The following is a 23,756-nucleotide window of genomic DNA, read 5'->3' as shown; positions in this document are numbered from 1 at the left end:
ACAATCGCTTCTTAACGATAAACTAATACAAGATCAAATTTATTTCCAATGAGTGCCCAAAAGATACTTGTCAGGTACCTCAATTGTAGGTGTTCTTGTATTGAACGATTAAGTCGCGGTGAGGTCATTCAAGTTCTTTTGAGGGAAAAAAAAAAAAAAAAAAAAAAAAAGAAAAGGCCTTGCTGAATCATTCAATGTTACTGAACCCGGGGAACTTCCAAGGTTGAACTTGAACTTCATCATTACCTTAATTGTCTAATTCTTCGCTGTACGCAATTCCCTTTTCCTTCTTTATAGGAGTTATCCCTTGAAAGCGTGAAGTTCAAACTTCGTCCCCACCATTCCACTTCCTTCCGCTCCATCGCGTCTTAGCCTCCTGCAAACTCTTGATTTGCGCGTAACGACACCTCCAGCTCCTGGATATCGCTTTTCAGCCTTTTTCTTCCGATTTCTTTTGTCTTCTCATCTCTTTAACACACCGAGCCCCTTCATCTTAATTTTTTCAATACTGCCGTGCCGGGACCTTCTCGGTCGCATGTGTCCGCAATAGCCGAATCACTGCTGTCAAGGATGCTGCCTTCTGATCGCGCCACGGTCTCTGGCGTGTAGCCAACCTCTCACCATGTCACGCGCCTCGGCTGGCTTTGCAGACTTTTTCCCCACCGCCCCATCAGTCCTTCAACAGAAGCGCTTCAAAACAGCGCAGGAACGACGGAAATTACATGTCGAGGGTGAACAAATTTCTGAAAGGATCTCGGATTGTCCAGTGTCTCTTACCTCGAGCGCGCCCACAACCATTGAGACGCCTCTCAACCCCAGTACAGACGAAGGGGGAGCTCGCAGCCCGTCGGCCCCTAACGAGCTTGAATTGACCATTTCCGCCAAGGCGAAAAGCGTGGAGGATAGGACTGGGCTACCTCCACCCACGGCAAATCCCATCCCATCACAAATTGATACACTGACACCGCTCACCACTGCGGAATCATCGCCCCCTTGCAAAGTGACTAGTCCAACACAGCAAAAGATAGCAGGTGGAGCTTCTCCGGGTACTTCTTCCAGGCCGACTCATGAAAACACCAAATCTACCATCACACCAATCCACACCCCTCCTACCCCTCAGTCGCAAACCCGACACCTCGAGATCCGCGTGAGAGGGTGCAAGGTTGTGTATGACCCCGATCTCGACAAACGGACCTCGTCGAAGGAAAAACGGAAAAAGCTTGAGTATGTGGACATCGTGAATGATGGCCAAACAGATGCGCCACCCGATCCGCGTCGTGCGATCGCCAATTATACTCGTGGATCCGGCTGCAAGCAAAAGACAAAATACCGGCCCGCGCCTTACAATTTGAAGCCTTGGTCATACGATGTGGCAACGAGTATTGGTCCCGGGCCTCCGATCCAAGTTGTGGTAACGGGGTTCGATCCTTTGACTCCCATCGCCCCGATCAGCGCGCTTTTCTCGAGCTTTGGAGATGTGGCCGAAATCAAGAACCGCACAGATCCCATCACCGGCCGATTTCTGGGGATCTGCTCCATTAAATACAAAGATAGCACCTCAGCCCGAGGAAATGGCCCAGCATCAGCCTCTAGCGCGGCGCGACGTGCATACTTTGAATGCAAGAAAGAACAACGCATTGGCACCCGCAGGATTCGGGTCGAGCTGGATCGCGACGGGATTGTGTCAGACCGCATGGCCGCGAAAGCAGTGGAGTCCCAGCGACTGGCATCCAAGAGTACCCTTCCACTTCCGCCTCCAAGTGAACCGAGACCCGATGTCCAGATCAAGAAAAGCGAACCACCACCGACGGCGCCCAAGGGTCCCTCAGGCAGGTCATCTTTACGGCCGGGGGTCGTTATTCCAGAGGGCCCTAGGGCCGGTGTCCGATCTCCTGTTGTGCAGTCATTGGTCGAAGAAACTGCTATCTTGAGTCAGATCAAACGCGATCCATACATTTTCATTGCGCACTGTTACGTCCCGGTCCTTAGTACAACGGTTCCTCACTTGAGGAAAAGACTCAGACTCTTTGCATACAAACATATTCGTTGTGACAAAACCGGCTACTATATCATCTTCGAGAATTCGCGCCGGGGTGAGGAGGAAACCGAACGCTGCTACCGACTATGCCATATGCAACCCTTGTTCACCTATATCATGAACATGGAGAGTCAACCTTACGGTAACCCGAACTACGAGCGAAGCCCCAGCCCTGAACGCCTCCGCGCCGAACGGCGAGACAAGGCCGCAAAGGATCGGACGAGGAAAGAGGCCGACTTGGATATCGAGGAAGAGAAAAAGCAGCGGGCACTTGATTTGGATCCATGCCGGGAGGTATTGTCTATCATCATTCGCGATCTGAGGGACAAGCTTCTCGAGGATGTGAAGTCGCGCATAGCTGCCCCGGCTCTTTACGACTATTTGGAACCGAGTAAGCATGCGGCCAAAAGGGAAAAGCTGGGAATTTCGGACCCCGAAGGTACAAAACGGTCTGTTTTCCAAATCGACAGCACCCCTGGCTCTCGAGGCGAAATGTCTGCTGGCCGAGATCCTCTCAGATCATCAAGTCTGAATATTCTTGCTCTTCCTCGTATCCGGAAAGCCCATGGCCTTGACCATGCGGGTGCTGCCTTCCTCGACGAACGGCGCAGGCAACCACTACGAAAGAAAGAAGTCCGCCCCTTGTATCATCGCTTACAGCAGTTGCACGATGATGAGGATTCGGATGACGAACAGCGCACTCCTGCTGCCAGAGATGTCGACGAACGAGAGAGCCGACCCCCTAGTCGCGCAAGTTCAACGTCATCGGAGGACGGAGGATACCAGTCAGACGATTTGGAATCATCTCGGGAGAGCGAAGGGCGTGGCGCTGGAGCTGTGGACGATTTGGATGCCACAGTTGAAACCGGCGATCTCTCTCATGAACTTGTGTTGTCTCCCACATCGGGCAAGAGGAAGCGATTGACCGAAGATGACGAAGCACGAAAGCGACAGCGACAGGAGGATGAGCTCTTTGGGATTGACTCGGAAGCAGATGGACACGAGGGTACAACTAAGGACCTGGAAACGCCTGCGGTTATCAGCGATGTTCTCGCAGATGATGGCGACAAATTACCAACGCAAGACCAACCCGCAGACCATGTTAGTGAGCTTGTCTCTCACACACATCTCGAGGGTGATGACCTCTCGATCAGCGAAACGTGCAAGGCCGAACCGACTGATGAGCCGAAAACAGAGATTGAATGGGGCTTTTCCAAGGATGAGCCCCGCGCAACGGTGGAAGATGATGAAAATATTGTGCTCGATCTGGATGGTTGGCAAAACCTGGTCAAGGACGACGAGGACCTGCAGTTTTTGCGAGAAGTTCTACTGGATCAGTCAGAATCAATTATTCGAAATCTTGCTGCATGGGGTTGGAAACAAAAAGAGATCAAAGCTCTCAATGGCCTGGAAACTGGCACAACCCAGGACGCTATCAGTATCCCTGGCTATTATGTGCAAAACTCCACCGGAGCTGCGCGGACAGAAGGTCGAAAAAGGATTATGGAAGCAGAAAAATCCAAATACCTGCCCCATCGGATCAAGGTTCAGAAAGCTCGTGAGGAGCGCGAGGCGAATGCTAAGGCAGACCCTCAGGCAGCAGCAGCAGAAGCTGCCAGAATTGCAGCCGCCAAAACAATATCAAAATCAACATCCCGGTCCACACGAGTCAACAACCGCCGGCTCATTGCAGACATCAATGCTCAAAAGCAGGCCCTTCCTACTGCGAGTGGCGAAGGAGACGTTCTTCGATTCAACCAGCTTAAGAAACGCAAGAAGCCTGTACGCTTCGCTCGCTCTGCCATTCACAACTGGGGTCTGTATGCCGAGGAAAACATCACTGCTAATGACATGATCATTGAGTATGTCGGAGAGAAAGTGCGTCAGCAGGTGGCCGATATGAGAGAAAGACGATACCTGAAGAGCGGGATCGGTAGCAGTTATCTTTTCCGAATCGACGAGAACACCGTCATCGATGCCACAAAGAGAGGAGGAATTGCGCGATTCATCAATCACAGCTGTACACCTAACTGCACCGCTAAGATCATCAAGGTGGATGGCAGTAAACGCATTGTGATTTATGCGCTTAGGGATATCGAAAGAGGTTTGTGAAATGCGCTCGCTTCAGGAGAAAACAAATGTGCTAACCAAATCTATTAGATGAGGAGCTGACGTACGACTACAAATTCGAACGAGAGTGGGACAGCGATGACCGTATTCCCTGTCTCTGTGGCTCGACGGGCTGCAAGGGATTTCTCAATTGAGAGGACCTATCTAGCGAAATCCTCGGGAGGCATATTGACTCCCATCTACTGGGTGGCGTTGTATCGGGCCGGCGTTTTCAGGGTGGGAGCATTGACGCATTTATCAATGGCAATCGTGATTTCATAAACTACAAACTCTCTTGTACAATATACCAATTTCAAAAGAATTTCGCCTGTTCTCTGTTTCAAGTCAAGGCACTGAAGCAAAAGTCCTCTTAGAAAGCAATGTGAGAGCGTAGATGTGTCAAATCCCAGGAGAACTCGACTCGGATATCTGATAACCTTGGTGCCACTGCATAGGGTCCTCTTTTGAGAAAAGGAAAGGAAATGGAGGAGAGAGCCTGATTCTCAAAGACCGGTTCCTAGCCCTGGGGTATCGATTTGCGAAGCAATTTGGGTTTCATGTGGGGATTGGGTTGTTCAGACTGGGAGAGATATTAGCAAAATGAATATGGCCAAAAAAAGAGAAAGACTATATTACTCACCAAGGTGGCTTGGGAGAAGGAAGTTCGCAATTCCCTCCTTAATCATATATGAATGACCGCAGTTCCCGCAGGTCAATTTTCCTTCTGTGACGTGCGTCTCAAGTAGCAACCGGTGCAGGTCCTTCAATGTCTGCTCGTTGTTGAGAGCCTCTTCCTCGGGCTTCGAGTCCGGAAGACCGGGGAATCCAAGCTGGAATCGCACAAGAGTCAGCTTAACTGTAATTGGGATTCTGATTGTCGGCCGGGTTTGGATGAACTCGGGGATGGATGTCTATTACCTCGTTGGAAATGGTGCGCAGCGCTTGCCAGTCAATTCGGGGGAGGATGTTGCGGATGAATTCGGGTTGGAAATCTAGTTCTTGTTGCTCTAGCTCGGCATCCTGGAAATGTAATGGGAATGAGGCCGGTGATGTCTTGCAGTCCTTCACGGCGCATGTCACGAAGTTGGCGGTGATCACTTTCATTGTGGCGGGCTTTGGTGGGGTTATTGCTGATAGATCGTTGATGCGAGGTTTTTGGGAGCTTTTTTCGGATATGTAGAAATTGATTGGGTCTAGATAGGAGATCAATTTAGAGGATAATGAACGTCGGTGGCCTCTCCGATGGGAGAAAAAAATAAGAGCCCCACGGCTTATCAGATATCATGTGATCGATATGGATACCCGGACTGTGAGCCCGACATTGTGGACTTGGAAATCTTGTATACATTATTTTACAGAAATAGCCTAGTTCCAATTGGAAGTCTCGATTAGTTTTGATTAGCCTTGATTAGCTATGATTCATTTCGGATCCTTCAAGTTGGATTATTTGATCTGGACATCCAGCAGATCTAGATCGTCAATGTCATAGTCGCCTAGACATGAGTCGGGGTCAAGTTTGTCTCCATCAAACAGGAGGAAGATATCTCGGTCCGCAGGAATCTTCTGCTTATCTCGAAAAGCAGATATGAGTCGCGAAATAACGGTCTTTTGTCTTGCTTTAAGTCTGAAATCGTCGTATCCAAGACTCCTCAGAACAAGTTTCATTGGCTCACCCTGGTCATCTTCTGGGGGTTGCGATACTGTAGGAGGCTTTTCATCATCAGGTGGTGTAGCTGGCTGATTGACCGGAAGAGGTAGATCGGAAACTGCTTCCATATGTATGCGTAGCTCTGGACCTGCAGTCTCATCATCATCAATGCCAAAGATTCTCCCAGAGTTCTTCCCGGTATTTATGCCTAGACTCCTGCAGGTTGTCACGTCGAATAGACGCCGACCCTTCCAGGTGAGGTAGATCGATGATTGTATATGCGGGTCGAAATTTTGGCGATTGCACCATGCCAGCCGCACATCTCTTAGCCGCTGTGACATCTTTCGATGGACAAGTAAAGGTTTGGTGTTTGCAATTTCAGAGGATATCATGATTTTTACGACTGGATCATCCGCTGGAGCTTTCGGCGGTTGAATAGGCTGAGGAGCTTCGAGAGGTGGAGGGCTTCGAGCTTCCGAGTCATCTGCCAGGACAATCACCGGTTGAACCGGTGGAGCACCTAGTGATTCTGAACCGCTGCCTTTCTGCGGTGAATGAGACACGCGGTTTTCTGAGCTGCGTATTTGGATTGTCTCGCGTTGTTTGACTGATTTGGTCGACTCGGGTGAGGAATTATGCGAGGAACCCGAAAGCTCTTGGGGCTCTGGTAGCGCAATTCTAACGCTATCAATCTCGCGTGTCACATTCCGCACTGGACTGCTATCAGCGCGCCCTTTACCCTTCTCTTCAGAACGTCGAGGACGTTTCTTTCGTTTTGTGTCTTCGGTATCTTCAGCGTCTCCAGTATCTTCTAAGGGTTCTGGTGCTTTCGGCTGCTTCTGGTGTGCTTCACGGTTCGCAGCAATGATGTCAGAGTATGTCTGTTCTGAGCGTCGATAAAAATCACTGCCAGTTTCCCCCGTATTATTGATTGCCCACGTGGGCTTCTTGAAAAAGCTCATGACTCTCAGGGTCGAAATTGGTCAAGTCAAAAAATGCAGTATGATAAGATGACAGAATGTACTTTAGAGATGGCTCAAGGGGTACTGATTATAATCAGCGATATGTTAGTGGAAGAGTAAGAATTGCAACATGGCCTAGGCATGATCCAAACAATTGGCAGTCAAGGTGAAGGGAATATGCATCATATCTTTCCAGACTTGGGATGGGTATAGTGGAACCTCGTGTGAGACACCGTCATGTTGACCGCCTACTAAAACGACACCAGGGTACTTTCTGACTAGTAGATATTTGACAATATATGAGACCTCTCCTCTTGATTCCTAGAAAGTGACCTTTGATAGCTATAGCTTACTTTTTGAAATCTTAACCAATTCAATACATTGAGTGTTGTTCAACGAAAGAATACTATTTTATGACTGGCAGTATCGGCAGAATACAATGCGGTGTCGGACCCTAGGAAAACTTATCAGCAGATCCCGCCCCGCTTGCGATAAGTTCGACCACCCTCACCGCCTTCCTGGTCTCTCACTTTCGAATGCTTCGTCCCTCCGCCTGCTTCAAAACAGAACTCATCCAGGTATAGCCCCCATTGTCCTCCCTTGGACTTTGCCCTGGCTAAAATTTGGTCAATGTTAGACCACAGTAGCAATATGGAGAACGCCCCAACCTCCGAAGGGAAAGACCCTTCTGTCTTTTTGAGTGAGATCATCGGTGCGCCTGTGATCGTGAAGCTGAACTCGGGAGTGGTATACAAGGGTATGTGATCTTCTATCAATTTCTGTTCAATTCAATTCTAATGCACATATAGGCGAATTGCAATCAGTTGATGGCTACATGAACATTGCCCTCGAAAAGACCGAGGAATACGTGAACGGAAAACTACGACGAAACTACGGGGATGCTTTCGTGCGCGGAAATAACGGTTCGTCGATACTCTCTTCTCTTCTCGTCCTACGACTGGCGCGATAGCTTTCTAACTAAACCTATAGTACTCTACATCTCTTCCAGTTAATCCGAAAATACACTGTACGAAATCAGCGATTTGGCCCATCTATGACAACATGCATGTGGATAAGAAAGACACGATTTGAGTACTATCGCAATGATTTGGAATCTTCTAGCTAGGAGGACAGAATACAAGCCTAGGTGGTGAACAACTCTTCTTATGACGCAGTTGACCAGACCTTCGAGCCTGGGGTCATCAAGGCTGCGTACCTGAGGGGGTTTTCTTTCCCCTGCTTTTTATTGTGCTCAAAATCGGTGCCCATGACCATGGGCTCATCATTTGTTGCCCAGGGAGCTTGGTCATGTTTTCTGGTGATGCAGCGATGTGCCATTGAGCTCTGTTTTAATTGGTGCAAAGTATATTCGCACAGTAATACATGAAATCTGACCCTGATCTGGATTGTTACCTTGCCAGTATATGTTGGAGGTACGTTCCTGGGAAGACTGTATATCCAATGTACTCCTGGGGCCCAGGGCCTTGATTAAGTAAGCTTTCCCGGGTGCCCAGAGAGCCCCCGCCGAGGGGTCTCCGCGGCACTTTTTAAGGTTCTTCTTTTCTTGCGCTTCATCTAAGTTTTTAGAAATTTCGATCGTTATTTACCAGGATGTTGCAGGCAATCAAGTTCAGCAAGGGCAACCTTGAGATCCTGGATCAGTTACAGCTTCCATTTGTCGAAAAATACATTCCCATTCGGACTACAGAAGATGGGTGGCACGCTATCAAAGATATGAAAGTCCGAGGGGCACCTGCTATTGCTATTGTAGCAATGCTTGCCCTCGCCGCGGAACTAACCACTGCGGTGGATAGCGACAAGCTTTCACAATCACCAGAAGAGGTGTGCCAATATATCACAGAGAAGCTTGCCTATCTGGTGACGAGCAGGCCAACTGCCGTCAATCTCGCCGATGCTGCGCGCAAGCTGGAGGCTTTAGTGACCAACCGCACGAAAGCATCGGGCTCTACTGGCCGCGACGTCGCAACCGCGTTTATTCGGGGAGCAGAGGATATGATGGGAAAAGATCTCGAGGATAACAAGAGAATTGGGCACAATGGCGCAGAATGGATCGCCACTCACGCAGCTAAGCCAGGAAGTTCTGAAGTTGCCGTGTTGACTCACTGCAACACTGGGTAGGGCCGATCCACTGCGCTATCCGTTATTCATTGTATTTGTCACTAATACTGAATCTCTAGCTCCCTCGCCACTTCTGGATATGGCACAGCATTGGGCGTGGTTCGTTCGCTGGCTTCGAAGAATATCCTACGTCACGCTTATTGCACGGAAACTAGGCCCTACAACCAGGGATCTCGCCTTACAGCCTTCGAGTTGGTTCACGATAAAATTCCAGCTACACTCATCACGGATTCTATGGCAGCCGCTTTGCTCGCAAATACCAAAGTCGGAGTGAATGCAATTGTGGTGGGAGCGGACAGGGTAGCAGCCAACGGTGACACAGCGAACAAAATCGGCACATATGCCCTGGCTGTCTTGGCAAAGTACCATGGTGTCAAGTTCCTCGTTGCAGCACCACTGACAACCATCGATATGGCCACAAAGTCAGGCAAGGATATCGTCATTGAGCAACGTGCCGCATCCGAGGTGACCAGCATCAAAGGTCCTTCTGGAGGGTCTGAGACCACTGACCAGATTACGATCGAGACCGTGCAAATTGCCGCGCCAGGGATCAATGTCTGGAACCCAGCATTTGACATTACTCCTGCGAGTCTGATAGATGGGATTATCACAGAGGTCGGGGTTGTAGAGAAGGGATCCGATGGCCAATATCACTTGGGTGGACTATTTGACGGTTCTGCCTTTTGATCCCTAATCTGATCTGTGCCCGTTTGACCCAATTTTGTCTCATCGACTGATGTAGCCTCTGCTACAGCAGTACCCTGGTTTTCGAAAGACGCCAAGAGTTCGTTAACTTGACTTTCAATTGTGTCGAGGTGATTTTCCAGGGCCGAGGCAGTCATTTCACCCCTAAATATATGTCAATATCATGGAATCATTTATGTAAGATGAATGCCGGCTCGCGTACTTTGCAAGATCTGCGAGTATCTATTTCATGAGTTAGCTGCCCAGCCTTGGGTCGGTTCGTAGAGGGGATTGCCTTAGCAACATAGTCTAGGGAACTTGATGGTGCTTGCGAACGCCGAAATAGGGTGACCTACCTTCGCCATATCGAAGTCTGCATCAGAGTTGGACATCATGGGCGTTTGACGGTGTGTTGCTGAGTACAAGAGTGTTTTGAAGAAAAGAGGTTCCTTCAAGTTTGTCTACGGGGGCCCTGTAGGTGACAAGCGGGGGCCATCGACATGATTAGTCATCCCGAACCCGAGATCGATTTCCCCGATAAGAAAAGAGAAAAAAAACCTCTTCCTCACTACTATCACCATCCACGTATTATCACCATGGGAGTTCAAAAAAGGACTCGCAAGTATGCGCTGGCCAAGAGAGCCATTTCTATGCGCGACAATCGCCTGTTCGTCCCAATCACGAAACGAAGTTGTGTTGCGACTTGCTAACAGTCACTTATAGGAAGCAAAACCAAGACAAGACAGAGAAAGGCAAAGAGGCGGCAAAGAAGGACGACCTCGTCAGAGAGGCGTAAGTACCCAATATAATACTGTTGTTAGAATCACATTGACAAGTACGGTTCTAGCCCCCAAGCTCCTTCATCGATGTTCTTCCAGTTCAACACGGCCCTTGCTCCCCCATACTCTGTGCTGGTCGATACCAATTTTATCTCCCACACCATTCAGCACAAACTCGAGGTTATTCCAACAATGCTCGATTGTTTGTACGCCAAATGTATTCCTATCGTCACGGATTGTGTACTTGCCGAGTTGGAGAAGCTTGGCCCCAAATACCGACTTGCCTTGCGTGTAGCCAAGGACCCCCGATTCGAGCGAGTCAAGTGTGATCACAAGGGAACCTATGCCGATGACTGCCTGGTCGATCGTGTCATCAAGCACCGTGTTTACATTATCGCCACAAACGATCGTGATCTCAAGAGACGCATTCGGTATGTTGCTAACATCTCAATGCCATTTTCGCTTTACCAGGCAAATTCTAACCTCCATAATAGCAAAATTCCTGGAGCACCCATTATGAGTGTCGCTCGTGGTAAATATGTGATTGAACGACTTCCCGATGCCCCCGAAAAATGAGTGACTTGAACGATTTATCTTTGCGTTCGTCTGTCGCCATTACGACCATCCACATGATACCCACAAAAATCGCCGTTTCTTTCTTTACGAGAAAGTTGTAAAAAAGTATAGCAAACAATTTTCGCCTTCAGATACCAGGCAAGCCACTACAATACGCAAGACCGCAGGACCAAATTATGCTGTCAACCGACTGTATTCGATCAAACAAAACGACTGCACCGAGAACCAGCAGCATCGCTCCTCCCAGGGCTGGTTCTGATACTTGAAACCTATGTGCCAATGGAATAAATCATTTGAAGGACCCGGGGCTTCTCAGGCAAGGTTATACAGTGGCACATTTATGTCTTCTCCATTATAGCGACTGCCAATGCAAATGTGCTTGTAATCTACAAAGACGAATGTATGTTCAGTCCAATCTTTAGCTGATCATAGCCATTTTAGGCTTTGGAGTCATGTGGTCTTTAATGTATAGAGCTCATAGTGCGTTGGCTTCCAATGTATATTCGTATCTTTAACCATATGTTTCTATCATTTGACGAACCGCATGCCTCACAAGACGGGTGTTGGCAAAGCTCTGAATCATTTTCTGTCGCGACATCATTATGTGCAGTGGAGGTAAATCCGCGAGTAGTGAGCTGGATTCATTTAAGTCATCACCGGAGGCTGCGATATCGAGAAGCTGCTTCAGTATCCGTAAAGAGTAGAGTGCAGCTTGAATCTGAGCAAGAAGGTGAATGTCCGTCCATTTGGTACTTTGCGCCATATATCCCTTTGTAAGGAAGCTTTCCAATTCCTTCCCACTTGGAATGGTGGTTGTGCCGGCCCCATCGCGATAAATATCGGAAAGAGCAAACAAAAACCAGAAGCTCTCCGCTGACAGACCTTCGTCAAAGGCAGCATGTGCTGTGGCAAGACGTCTTCGGACGAGATCCATGTCGGAGGCCACAGTCTTTGTTCCGCTTAAAGTGATTTCCTCGGCCACAATCCTTCCACCTCTGCGGACAAATTCATGTACAGCCGCGAAGCGATTGGTAACGGGACGGGAAAGATTGAAAAGCGAGTAGCCAAGGGATCTGTATGTTCGACCTTGTTCCCAGGCACATCGCCTGGAAGAGTCTTCGTTCAGAATACCGAGATAGACGTGCGGCTGTTCACCCAAACAGTAGATACTAGGGAGCTCATACTGCCAAAATAACTCCGACACCCTCGGGTCTAACGGTTGTAAGGACTGCCTTGCTCCATGTACCACCTCATTATCTGTGGTCTCGTGTTGATACTCTCGAAGAAACTCCAGATATTCAGAGGAAAGCTCAGTCGCCTGACTGCTCTCCTTGGATATCCGGGTAAGTTCAGCAAAACTCATGTGAACATTTCTTTGCAATTCGTAAGCAAACCACTGAACGCTTGAGATACCCAATCGACCGGAGAGTGAATGGGGACAGATTCTCAGTCCGCGAATATCAGGCTCAGCTGGATCCCATACGCCCGTGGATGTTTGAACCGAGTCTAGAAATAAGACCGCGCCATGCTGGCCAAGATCGTGTAGCAGGAGATCCGAATCATCTGTCAACACTGCACAGCCAGTAAGTTTTGCCACGCTAGCGCACTCGACATCTGCTTCTCCTGGTACCATGACGGTGATTTCCGCCCAGGGGTAGTCAGTATCGGCGAGGCAGCAGATATCATCGTCAACCTCTTTCCGGATCTGTTCCCTATTCCATCTGTTCCGCAAGTCTTCAAAGACGGCGGATACCATGAAAGGATTCTCTGGAAGGCCTTTTCGTCGCTGAGGCAAGCCTCGACTGCACCAAACCTGCCCTCGTTCAGTCGGCATCACATCGCGACATTTAGGCGTTACAGGCAAAGACAGGTTTCGGCGAGCCAACTCCAGCCGATGTCGTAACTTTTCAATCCTGGAAAAGCGAATTTCTCGCTTGGAGACGGGCAAGGCACCATCGAAGCAAATCTTATGTCTGAAGAGAGAGAAGAGGGAAAATGCTTAATCAGAGGATAGTTGTGCTGAAGACTAGTTGAGGGCTTACATTTTGACCCCCAGTCTGGTCAGTTGGAGAAGGAAGCTGCTCACTCCACGGCTGATTTCATCGCAGGTTGGCTGGTAGTCAAGGACATCACTGCTTGGATCCATCCAACTCAAGAGTCGACGGTAGATATGATAAACTAGACTGGGCCCGTCGATCACAACGGCTTCAACTCGCGGAAGTTCTGAATCGATCTCCCTTCCATCTAACAAGACATTCTCAGCATATGGAAGCAGATGCCTGGTTAGATGAGGGATCCCCATAGCCAATGTCGTGTAAGGACCCTTCTGGTTGTGGGCTGTTTTTTTTTTTTTTAGGCCCAACCTTGGAAATTTTTTGTATTAGTCAGGGCTGAGGCGTCGGGGCTTTAGATATTGATCCCATCCGTTTTTAGACTCGAAATGAGATATGTATAGACTTTAAAGGTGATGAGAACGGAAGTAGACACAAAATTAGAATGCTCAGAGCCTTTAAAGTTTCCTACATCGTTGGTTGGATTGTAAAACAAATGCACATATATAGAATCAACGTAACAAGCATGATAGATAACAAAGAAAACAAAAGGCACTCTATGCCTCGAGAAATATTTATCCAAGTACAGCTCTGTGCATTTCAAATTACCGGGCAGATCGCAAGAATCCAACCACTCCGCGACAGTAGCCCACCAGCTCAGCCAGGCGCTTTCCTTCCCGCTGCTGCTCAGCAGACCAAGTTGATAAAGCATCTTGCAATACACGATACTGAGGCTCGTCCTGAGTAGAGCTGAGACTCACAGTGTCGGCGTGAATTTTCAAAAAGACTGCCATCCAAGCATTGACAAGCTCGAAGTCTCTCTTGGACTTCAGGCGAGCGGTCAGGGCAACAACGAAGTCGGACAACTCAGAGTGTCCGTCACTTACCCGAGGATCCAATGAACGGATCTCGAGATCTGCTTTAGCCGGAGATAAGGTCTTGAGATGGTCGATAAATGAGCTATAATCACCGCAATCATGACCAGATGCCAATGATCGAGTGAAAATAGATTGAGGGGCATTAGGGATTCCACCATTTTGCAACTTGGCAATCCGCATCCTTTCGGCTTCGGCAGTTTTGGCCAGCAATGCAGCATCGTCCTCGGTGCCGGGAATTTCGCTGGCGGCCTCAGGCCCACTGGAGCCGAGGAGAGAAGGAAGGAAGAACGGAGCCTTCTCGGGAGCCTTAGGGGCTTCTTTGGGGCGATTACGTTCCTGTTGAACTGTTAGCTAGAGGATTGCACATGTGCAGGAAGAAAGACATACCCGAATAGTGTCTAGGTGAATCAATGACTGCCATCTGCTTTTGGGGACAAGACTGAGAGTCATCATGTCGTGTTGTAGTTGTTCCGTCGCCAGTACTGGGCCCTCTGCCTCATCTTGCTCGGTAGTATCCGCAAATGCAGCTTCAATAAGGCCAGCACCGCCTTCTCCTGACGTCGCTGGGAGTCCAACATTCTCAATAATGTTCTCGTCCAGATTCTTAGTCGACACAGGCATAAAGAGGCTGCGATTGCTCCAAAGACTGATGCCAATGCTACCGGCGTGTGCGGTGGCAAGAAATTCACCCGTTGAAGACATGGCCAGAGCGACACATGTGCTTGAGACCCGGAAAATGTCAATTAGATGCCCAGTGGGCATATCCCATACGCGTACCACCGAGTCCATGGAGGCAGCAACAATCCATCGTCCATCATTTGAGAAAATGAAATCGTTGACTTGACCCACACATCCCCAGAATTCACGAACCAGCTTTCTAGTCTCAAGGTCAATCACACGGATCGAGAGGTCATCACAGCTGAAGGCGATCAATTCGCTCGCCTTATTGTAACGAAGTCCAGTAATGGCAGCCATGGGGTGCCAGTCTAGTTCGTCAAGGAATTTTCCAGAGAGGAGATCCCAAAACTATATTACAAAAAAGGTCAACTTGTGAGTCCATATAAGAAAGAGGGGATACTGGAGTGTACCTTGACTTTGCCATCCAGGCCACAGCTGACAACGGTACGGTTCAAGCTGTCAATCATCAAGCCAGTCACAGCTTTGGTGTGTTTGTAAGCCGCAGCGGCCGCGGCCTGGGCATTGGATTTGGTGCCACGGGAAGCTGGGGGGCGAGCTGGGAAGCTTTGTCGGTGCTGACCTGATTGCATGTTGAACATATCGATAGAACCTCCGGCTGATCCAATAACAGCGAAAGTTCCACATTGCGAGACTGTCACACTCTGTAAAAGAATATTAGCAAAAAAAGAACAATTGCTTTATCATATTTAAGAGCCTGCGCACCTTGACTTCTGTTCCATCACTGGTTGCAAACGCCCATCGACCTGCTCTCTTCTTGCCCCAGAACCAAGTACGTGCGAACTTGTCACCCCGATGACCAGTGACCACGCTTTCCCAGCCGGTGGCATTGGAGGCGTCCGCGTTTGTAACCTTGGGGTTCGACCAGATCGGACCGGAAGTGGTGACTCCCATCCCGCCATCGCGGTTGAGGCTGCAGGCAATGCATGTAACCTCGGGAGCTTTGAGATCCTCTGTGTTTGAGATTTTGGATGGCCCCGTCTTCTTAGCCTTGCGCTCCAAGCTACCCTGCGAGATCTCGGTATGCTGGCTATCTTTGCGCAGACTGAGGCCCCATAGACTGCAGTCCTTGCTTGCACTGAGAAGCCACTTACCACCGGATTCGGACCCATCCGAAGATGTCGGCAGGAAATCGAGAGCGCTGATGGCAGCAGAGTGTCCATTTCTTCTATGAAGAGGTCTGGGGATGGGTGAAAATGGCGTTTCGTCGAAGATCCAAGTCTTCAAAGAATTGTCATCACCCGATGACACGAGCACGGGCTGTCCATCCAAGAACTCAACACGGTTAGCGCCCATAGGCTTTTCGTCGCTTGACACTCGATGAGCCCCACGAAGAATGCCTGCGATGCGACCTCCATTATTCAAGTCCCAAAGTGTGATATCGCCGCTACCACTCGACGCCGTGGCCATAACACCTGAGCTGCGACCATCGTGACCAGCACCCAGCCCATCGTTTCGGAAAGAGATGGATGTGACTGGGAGACCCCGGGATGAGGCGTTCTTGAGAGACAAAACCAGCTGACCGGAGCTCACATTCTGGATAGCCAACGCACCGCCCTTATAGGCAATGGCAACAAGTGAAAGAGCAGTTGTGGGCTGAATCGCGGTCACGGGCCCAGCATCTGACGACAAAGCGGGCAACGTGTGTAGAAGTTTTCCACTGCGGAGGTTCCAGATATCGACGGCTCCGTCCGATCGGCCCACAAATATCTTGTTCAGATAAGTCGGCATGTTGCACATCACTCCGGTGTAGATCTTGTCCCCAGAGGAGCCCCGAGTAGACTGTGGCCGCAGACTGGCATAGTGCTCATATGAACCCGTTCTCCAAACTTCGAGGCCACCAGTCCAGCAACCAACTACCCATGAACCAAACACCACCAAGCGCTCAATGGGCCCTTTCAGGTCTGCGGGGCCCTCAAGCTCTGCAACCTTTTTGCCGCGTTTGAAAACCCAGACTCCACCCGGGGACTGCGACCGCAGATAACCCCAAGCTGCAAATATCTTATCCTGCCACGCACATGTTGCCGTAATGATCTCCGGTGTTTGGGGTCGAGTCAGAAAGACGAGGTTCAAACCCCGGCGCAAATCATAAGTCTGCAGCGAGTGTCCAACGGAGGTTGTGATTTGAAAGGTCGATTTACCTAGGCGCACCGATGTAAAAGGAACGGGTGTTGGTGACACCAATCCTAGTGTCTTTAGGGCGAGAAGTCAGTTCAGAGAAACGAAGCGATTCCAATGTATCTCTCAACTTACTCGGAAAGGAGCAAAGATTTTGGAACCACGTGTTCCAGCATTAACTTGCGATACTCGTTTCTGCCTCTTCGCAAGAGGCAGATCGAAATTATCAGCCGAAGAAGGCATGCTGATATCGAGGAACGCACTGACAACAATGGATATGTTGGAGGGTTCAAAGCAGTCAAAATAGACCCCTTAATGTTTCAAGTCAGAATTCCGTTCTGACTTGTTCACCAAGTCAATCACGAAGGGTATCTAAACAGCCCAAGGCGCTCTCACTAGCTTTGTCTTTTTTTTCCCGCTGTTTTTTTCTGCCCCGCCCAATCCTGCAAGCCCTACACCGCCTTCACAGCGGGTGATGTACCTTTTCCCCGGGTACAAGCTACCTTCACATGATGAGAATATCTAGCATCTCTCTTGGATTTAGTACGGTATAGTATGACTATGCAGCTTCTGTTGCTGCTGAATATTTTGAATTTGTCTTACCCTTTGTGATAAACTCATCATTTAGCTTATTTCACACTGTTTTACATAATTAAAATGCTATCAATAACTAGTATACTCATGTATGGAAGACTTCCGCTGTAAGTACTTGGGTGGGCATACGTACTTTTAGATCTACTGATGGCGTCCTCTGTGGTATACGAGAAAGCCCGATGAACCAAATACACAATTAACGTATCCTTCTCAATCCATTAGATTTTATCATGAGCGAAAAGTCCAAACTTGAAGCCAACAGGCTGTTCCCTTCTCCGCCTATGTCAAAATGCGGGACCCCATCATATTTGGTAATACAATCCAAAGAGTCTGGAGCTTCCAAGAATCCCTCTCCGAATTGCCCCTTGTGCTTCCTCAACACCCCTCTCCCATTGATTCAAAATAGTTCAATTGGTTTGGATTGATTCGGAAACTCAATAGCGCATTGATCCCCCATATGGATAATGCCGCTGAGCACAGCAACGGCTCTGCCGATGCTGCACCCTTGAGACCCGCAGAACCCACCCACTCGTCGCCTTCACTTGATATGGACTCCGATAATAATGATTTGACACCTACAGGGCCCATCCTCGAGCCCACATTGGTGTCACCTAAGCCTCCGTCACCCGCAAAGTCGATCCAAAGCCAATCAGGAAGAGCCGATTCGGGATTTGACCCTCGCTCCGCCGGTCGAATGGGACACTCTGCACGCCCCCTAAGCCACGGACCCAGGAGGTTCAGTGGAAGCACGGCTGCCAGTACTGCTGCAAGCTCTATCAGTGAAGTGGAATCCGGCTCCCTTAAGCCATGGAGGATCGGAGTTTGTGCCTTGGATGTGAAAGCACGCAGTAAACCGAGCCAGAATATCTTGACTCGACTCCAATCGAAAGGCGAATTCGAGGTGATAGTTTTTGGAGACAAGGTCATTCTCGACGAAGCAGTCGAAAATTGGCCTGTGTGTGACTTCTTGCTCGCTTTCTTTTCCGATGGATTCCCCTTGGACAAAGCCATTGCCTATGCTAAACTTCGCAAGCCGCTCTGCGTTAATGATCTGCCTATGCAAAAGGTCTTGTGGGACAGGCGGCTCTGTCTGAGAATCCTGGATCATATGGGGGTCCCCACCCCGAAGCGACTGGAGGTCAACCGTGATGGTGGTCCGGTTCTAGAATCGGTGGAACTAGCCCAGCATATATATCGTCTTACTGGTGTGAGACTGGAAGGCCCAGAGAGTGGCATTGGTGGCGGCGCCCCCAAACCCAGAATGTCTCAATGTCCGAGGATGGCGAGGCCTTGATTGTTGACGGCAAACTGTTCAAAAAGCCCTTTGTCGAAAAACCTGTCAATGGCGAGGACCACAACATTCACATCTACTTTCCGAACGACCAGCAGTACGGTGGCGGTGGAAGAAGGCTATTCCGAAAGGTCGGCAACAAAAGTTCAGAATACGATCCTAATCTCACTGTTCCACGATCCGTCACCGAGAAGGATACAAGTTATTTGTACGAACAGTTCCTCAGGGTTGACAACGCGGAAGATGTCAAAGCGTACACCGTGGGGCCAGACTTTTGTCACGCAGAGACGCGCAAATCTCCTGTGGTCGATGGCCTCGTTCGGCGCAATACCCACGGGAAGGAAGTACGATACATCACAAAACTTAGCAAGGAGGAGGCAATAATCGCATCCAAGATCTCAAATGGATTCGGTCAAAGAATTTGTGGTTTTGACATGCTTCGTGTGGGAGATAAAAGCTATGTCATTGACGTCAACGGCTGGAGCTTCGTCAAAGACAACAATGATTATTATGATAAATGTGCCAACATTCTCAGAGACATTTTCTTGGAAGAAAGACGCAAATGCGAGGGGATATCAGAATCGTCTGAGCCACCCTCGCCGGACATAGGTCCCCTATCTAGAAGGAGCACGGCAGGATCTCATCGCCAAGCCCTCAAGACACTGCTGAAGTCTCCTAGTACTTCTAGGCTCTATGGCCAAAACCAGAAAACTACCGAGGCTCCAGAGTCATGTACTCCATCTCTGGCGTCATCTGGGGTAGAGAGTACTGATGTTGGTGCTGCTCTCAGCAAGTTGAATTCTCGGGACGCCCACTCCACTACTCGTGGCTATAGTCCCTCGAACACGAAGTCTCCGGCTCTTTCGGTACAGCACGCTAATGACGAAGCCCTTCCACCCCTTCCTGCTTCCAAGCATTCTTGGAAGCTAAAGGGCATGGTGGCTGTGATTCGACACGCAGATCGGACCCCCAAGCAAAAATTCAAGTTCACTTTCCATAGCCAACCTTTCGTGAATTTGCTGAAAGGGCACCAGGAGGAGATAGTGATTAAGGGGGAAGCTGCATTGTCCAGTGTTTCTGATGCCGTCAAGCAGGCTATGGAGAAGGGCTTGGAGGACATGGAGAAGCTCAAACTGCTTCGCACATCTTTAGAGAAAAAGGGCGGTTGGCCTGGTACCAAAGTACAGATAAAGCCGATGTTCCGGAAACGAAAACCAGAAGAAATGGGAGAGCAGGGCCCACTGGAAGGTTCAACTCCATTGCCCGAGGCCAAACCCTGTGAAGAGCCCACTACGCCTGTGGCCAATGATGGGGAGGGACTGACGCCAGAAAACGAGGACTTGCGTAAATCACAGACACGAAGTGATTCTATTTCAGGTGCGACCTTCTCTCGGTTCTCCGCCGTCGAGAATGACTTGATTTTGGACAAACTACAGCTTGTGATCAAGTGGGGTGGCGAGCCCACACATGCTGCGCGTTACCAATCGCAGGATCTTGGATTGAACATGCGGGATGATCTCAAGCTGCTGAACAAGGAAGCGTTGAATAATGTTCGCATATTTACCAGCTCAGAGCGTAGAGTGAGCACCAGTGGTGAGTTATCTATCTTGCCAGTATCTGCATCAAGCTAATGACACTTTTTTTTTTACAGCACAAATATGGGCATGCTCATTTTTGGACCAGAAGGATATCCCCGAAGACTTGATACAAGTCCGGAAAGATTTGCTTGACGACTCAAATGCCGCCAAGGATGTCATGGATAAAGTGAAGAAAAAGCTGAAATTGCTTTTGCGAGAAGGGTCTGCGCCTTCACAGTTTGCTTGGCCTAAGGACAAGAACATCCCAGAGCCTTCGGTTGTCCTTGCTAGGGTAGTCGAACTCATGAAGTTCCACCGCAGTGTCATGCGATATAACTTTGAGAGACTTGACGGTTCACCGCACATCTCCCCGACTCCATCCGAGGACCCTGAGACGTCGAGCCAATCCTCTGATATATCTGGCATACAGGGACGTTGGTGCGCGGGTGAAGATCCTCGACTCTTCAAAGAGCGGTGGGAAAAACTCTTTGCAGAGTTTTGTGACACCGAGAAGGTCGACCCGAGCAAGCTTTCTGAGCTATATGACAGTATGAAATTCGATGCACTCCACAACAGACAGTTTTTGGAATGGGTCTTCATGCCACAGGACGATTCCCGCCACTCCGATGAAGATCAGAAAAGCAAGAGCGCAGCAAAGACAGACACGAGCGCGGAGGGAAAACTTGGACCGGAAGCTGGGAATGACAAATCTGAAGAGCGCATGGAAAGCCAGACGTTTGTTCATCGCTTTGGGCTGAGGAAACGCATCTTCCCTCTCGAATCACTACCTCACCTTCGGGCACTAGATGATTCGTACGATCACTACTTCAAGCTTTTCCCTGGCTCTCAATCCTCCAAATGCAAGGTGGATGAGCGCTTTTCAAAGCTCCGAGAACTCTACAAGCTAGCGAAGGTTTTGTTCGACTATGTGACGCCTCAGGAATACGGAATTACCGACAGCGAGAAACTCGAGATCGGCCTCCTAACATCTCTTCCCCTTCTCCAAGAGATTGTTCGAGATCTAGAAGAGGTGCAGGCTTCGCAGGATGCCAAGTCTTTCTTCTACTTCACCAAGGAATCTCATATCTACACCCTCTTGAATTGCATCTTGGAAGGTGGAATTCAGACCAAGATTGCCAGGAGTGCTATCCCAGAACTTGATTATCTCTCTCAGATTTGCTTCGAGCTATACGAAGCTCGGGACAGTGAATCGGACTCCTACTCTTACTCCATCCGCATCTCAGTCAGCCCTGGTTGCCACGCCTTCGACCCGCTTGACGTGCAACTTGATTCCAGGCACGCCATCGGCTGCACCCCACGCCGAAGCCTGACAGCTCATCAAGATTGGAAGGAGGTAATTGAGACGTTGAAGGCGAAATTCAACACGTAAGTTGTTTGCTACCTCAACCTCCCTGGACTTTTACTAATCACTGCATGTAGTGTGGAACTACCCAAGACCTTCATTGCAGTGAACCTCAGTGACAAGCATAGCTCTCACGGTGAGACTTCACCGACGCCCTCACGTGGTATTTCCCCAACTCAGGACTGAGGTCGTTGTACTTATGATCGCCTTTTTTTGCTTTAACTTGTGACTGACAGATTTGCATGAGACTGCTTCTTATGTACCCCTACATTGTCCAGGCTGTATTATGTACGATGTAGCAAAACATTGTAGCGAGAAAATTACTAGCAATCTCAAATTGAACATGCGTTGATACCTATGTTTCTTTATCCATGCTTTGCATACCAAGCTTTCTTGCCAGTCCTTGCATATAGAAGTACTGCTAGTATAAAAACATAAACCTATCTTAGTTCCTCTCTACAGGGTCTTTCTATTATGCATTGACAATAAATTCGACTCAGTACTATCTTCATTTTGATAAAGTCACAGTCAAGTAATAGTGATTAAAGAGTGATATTTCTGCTAGTATGCTAAGTAAATAGTACGACATGGGTGAAAGTCCGGCTGAGCCATAAACCCCGCCCTCTCAACTGTTGATTTTTCTCTCACTACGCTTACCTACTCAAAGATGTCGGAACTTTCTGCAGTTGATATAGCTGGAACCACCTTGAAATACACATCTCACGCAGGTTTTGAGCGTTCGATTGAGTTCCACGACATTCTTTGCGTGTTGTCCAATCATGCACCTACATATAGTGTGCTGTACTTCCAGAAGACTGAACTGGATGACTCTGAGAACTTCGCTTTAAAAAAGATTGATATAAAAACTCTCCCTAAAGCGCTATTGCCATTTGCGGTCGAGATTCCCAGCCATCTTCGACATGATGAACCACCTATCGTCCAAGTTGTGGTATCTACTGGATCAGGAACGGGGAAAGCCAAGACAGTCTTTCAAGATGTCGTACGACCTCTTCTTACATATATTGAGCTAGAAAATTACGAGCTCTACGAAACGCAATCGGCGCAAACCATCGTGGAGCTCGCACAATCTAAATTCCTGGAGCGGGCTCATAATGGCGTCCCTCAGACCATCATCCTTCTTTCTGGCGACGGGGGCCTCATCGACATTCTTGAGACATTCTACAAATCCAAGAAGACAATTAATGTGTCTCCCAATATCGTGTTGATTCCTTGTGGGACTGGGAATGCCCTGGCCAGTTCTATTGGATTACGATCTGGTCCCGTGTCCGGTCTTTCAACACTGCTTCGAGGCAGCCCATCCTCCATACCAGTCTTTGCTGCCAAATTCTCACCTGGCAGTCAGTTGGTCCTCGACGAAGGTCGTGAACGAGCCGATATCGACACTAATGCTCATCATACATTATACGGGGCTGTTGTTGCGAGCTGGGGGCTCCATGCTGCGTTGGTTGCAGACAGCGATACATTTGAATATCGCAAGTTTGGAAGCGATCGTTTCAAGATGGCTGCAAATGAGCTACTATATCCATCGGATGGCAGTCCGCCTCATCAATTCAAAGGCAAAATCACATTAACTACCTCGAATGGCCCGAATGAGGCACGTTGCCAAGAAGCAGTGGGTGGGCTTGAGCATATGTATGCGCTTGCTACGCTCGTTCCACGACTTGAGAAGGACTTCTTGATTTCTCCAGACTCTGTGGCCCTGGATGGAAATATGAAGTTCATCCGGTTCGGTCCCATGTCGGCGGAAGATGCGATGCATTTGATGACTCTGGCCTACCAGGGCGGCCGACATGTGATAGAAGATACAGTCACCTATGTCGACACCGAACAAGTCCGTATCGATTTTCAAGAAGATGAAGAGAAATGGCGGCGCGTTTGTATTGATGGAAAGATCGTTGCTGTCGAGAGAGATGGTTGGGTGGAAATTCGTAAAGAATCTAGGCGTTTGTTGAACTTGATCAACTAGATAGAGATCCATTAAATTGCGATAGATATAATATATATTAGAAATGACCCCAGAATTTCATAGTACAACACATATAAGCGAGGCGGGCTAGCAGGTCTACTCTAACAACCACTCACGGGGCCGTGCTCAATATTTACTGAGCATAAAGCGGCAAGGGGCACTAAAACGGAAATGGACGCCAAGATTTGCTTATACGGTCGCATACGGTCGACAGGTCTATCAAGGACTAGTTCAACTGTCGATCCATAAAGGGAATTTAGTCATGT

At 48.9% G+C, this 23,756-nt stretch overlaps 11 protein-coding genes across 11 annotated transcripts; 6 read left to right on the top strand and 5 right to left on the bottom strand.

Annotated features, from left to right (window-relative positions):
* Positions 1-622: 622 nt before the first annotated feature.
* On the top strand, positions 623-4,302 carry set1 (histone methyltransferase SET1; the record flags this gene model as incomplete). The annotated part of the gene is made up of 2 exons (XM_056675819.1): positions 623-4,142; positions 4,199-4,302. The coding sequence occupies 2 exons, from the start codon at positions 623-625 to the stop codon at positions 4,300-4,302; spliced, it is 3,624 nt and encodes a 1,207-aa protein (XP_056530819.1).
* Positions 4,303-4,779: 477 nt separating this feature from the next.
* On the bottom strand, positions 4,780-5,251 carry N7500_004673 (RNA methylation protein TRM112; the record flags this gene model as incomplete). The annotated part of the gene is made up of 2 exons (XM_056675818.1): positions 4,780-4,977; positions 5,066-5,251. The coding sequence occupies 2 exons, from the start codon at positions 5,249-5,251 to the stop codon at positions 4,780-4,782; spliced, it is 384 nt and encodes a 127-aa protein (XP_056530818.1).
* Positions 5,252-5,590: 339 nt separating this feature from the next.
* N7500_004672 (Ubiquitin supergroup) lies at positions 5,591-6,757 on the bottom strand (the record flags this gene model as incomplete). Its single annotated transcript, XM_056675817.1, has 1 exon — positions 5,591-6,757. One exon carries the CDS (start codon positions 6,755-6,757, stop codon positions 5,591-5,593), a length of 1,167 nt encoding a protein of 388 aa, XP_056530817.1.
* A 644-nt stretch (positions 6,758-7,401) lies between these two features.
* Positions 7,402-7,788, top strand: N7500_004671 (U4/U6-U5 snRNP complex subunit LSM6). The gene is made up of 3 exons (XM_056675816.1): positions 7,402-7,514; positions 7,567-7,680; positions 7,748-7,788. The coding sequence occupies exons 1-3, from the start codon at positions 7,409-7,411 to the stop codon at positions 7,768-7,770; spliced, it is 243 nt and encodes an 80-aa protein (XP_056530816.1). The 5' UTR covers positions 7,402-7,408; the 3' UTR covers positions 7,771-7,788.
* Positions 7,789-8,368: 580 nt separating this feature from the next.
* N7500_004670 (S-methyl-5-thioribose-1-phosphate isomerase) lies at positions 8,369-9,583 on the top strand (the record flags this gene model as incomplete). Its single annotated transcript, XM_056675815.1, has 2 exons — positions 8,369-8,892; positions 8,956-9,583. The coding sequence occupies 2 exons, from the start codon at positions 8,369-8,371 to the stop codon at positions 9,581-9,583; spliced, it is 1,152 nt and encodes a 383-aa protein (XP_056530815.1).
* N7500_004669 (uncharacterized protein) lies at positions 9,547-9,975 on the bottom strand (the record flags this gene model as incomplete). The annotated part of the gene is made up of 3 exons (XM_056675814.1): positions 9,547-9,745; positions 9,804-9,823; positions 9,937-9,975. The coding sequence occupies 3 exons, from the start codon at positions 9,973-9,975 to the stop codon at positions 9,547-9,549; spliced, it is 258 nt and encodes an 85-aa protein (XP_056530814.1).
* A 201-nt stretch (positions 9,976-10,176) lies between these two features.
* On the top strand, positions 10,177-10,935 carry N7500_004668 (rRNA-processing FCF1 family protein; the record flags this gene model as incomplete). Its single annotated transcript, XM_056675813.1, has 4 exons — positions 10,177-10,247; positions 10,304-10,372; positions 10,428-10,790; positions 10,854-10,935. 4 exons carry the CDS (start codon positions 10,177-10,179, stop codon positions 10,933-10,935), a joined length of 585 nt encoding a protein of 194 aa, XP_056530813.1.
* Positions 10,936-11,446: 511 nt separating this feature from the next.
* Positions 11,447-13,237, bottom strand: N7500_004667 (PIN and XPG domain-containing protein; the record flags this gene model as incomplete). Its single annotated transcript, XM_056675812.1, has 2 exons — positions 11,447-12,908; positions 12,978-13,237. The coding sequence occupies 2 exons, from the start codon at positions 13,235-13,237 to the stop codon at positions 11,447-11,449; spliced, it is 1,722 nt and encodes a 573-aa protein (XP_056530812.1).
* A 354-nt stretch (positions 13,238-13,591) lies between these two features.
* N7500_004666 (rRNA-processing protein UTP21) lies at positions 13,592-16,921 on the bottom strand (the record flags this gene model as incomplete). The annotated part of the gene is made up of 5 exons (XM_056675811.1): positions 13,592-14,200; positions 14,252-14,890; positions 14,953-15,204; positions 15,266-16,753; positions 16,814-16,921. 5 exons carry the CDS (start codon positions 16,919-16,921, stop codon positions 13,592-13,594), a joined length of 3,096 nt encoding a protein of 1,031 aa, XP_056530811.1.
* An 808-nt stretch (positions 16,922-17,729) lies between these two features.
* Positions 17,730-21,689, top strand: N7500_004665 (inositol polyphosphate kinase VIP1; the record flags this gene model as incomplete). The annotated part of the gene is made up of 4 exons (XM_056675810.1): positions 17,730-18,479; positions 18,533-20,156; positions 20,215-21,526; positions 21,581-21,689. 4 exons carry the CDS (start codon positions 17,730-17,732, stop codon positions 21,687-21,689), a joined length of 3,795 nt encoding a protein of 1,264 aa, XP_056530810.1.
* Positions 21,690-22,170: 481 nt separating this feature from the next.
* On the top strand, positions 22,171-23,490 carry N7500_004664 (diacylglycerol/lipid kinase family protein; the record flags this gene model as incomplete). The annotated part of the gene is made up of 1 exon (XM_056675809.1): positions 22,171-23,490. One exon carries the CDS (start codon positions 22,171-22,173, stop codon positions 23,488-23,490), a length of 1,320 nt encoding a protein of 439 aa, XP_056530809.1.
* Positions 23,491-23,756: the final 266 nt, after the last annotated feature.

This window comes from Penicillium coprophilum (genome assembly GCF_028826855.1).
Source record: "Penicillium coprophilum strain IBT 35676 chromosome Unknown utg000004l_segment0_segment0, whole genome shotgun sequence".
Taxonomy (NCBI): Eukaryota; Fungi; Ascomycota; class Eurotiomycetes; order Eurotiales; family Aspergillaceae; genus Penicillium; species Penicillium coprophilum.
This window is presented reverse-complemented; position numbering and strand designations above follow the sequence as displayed.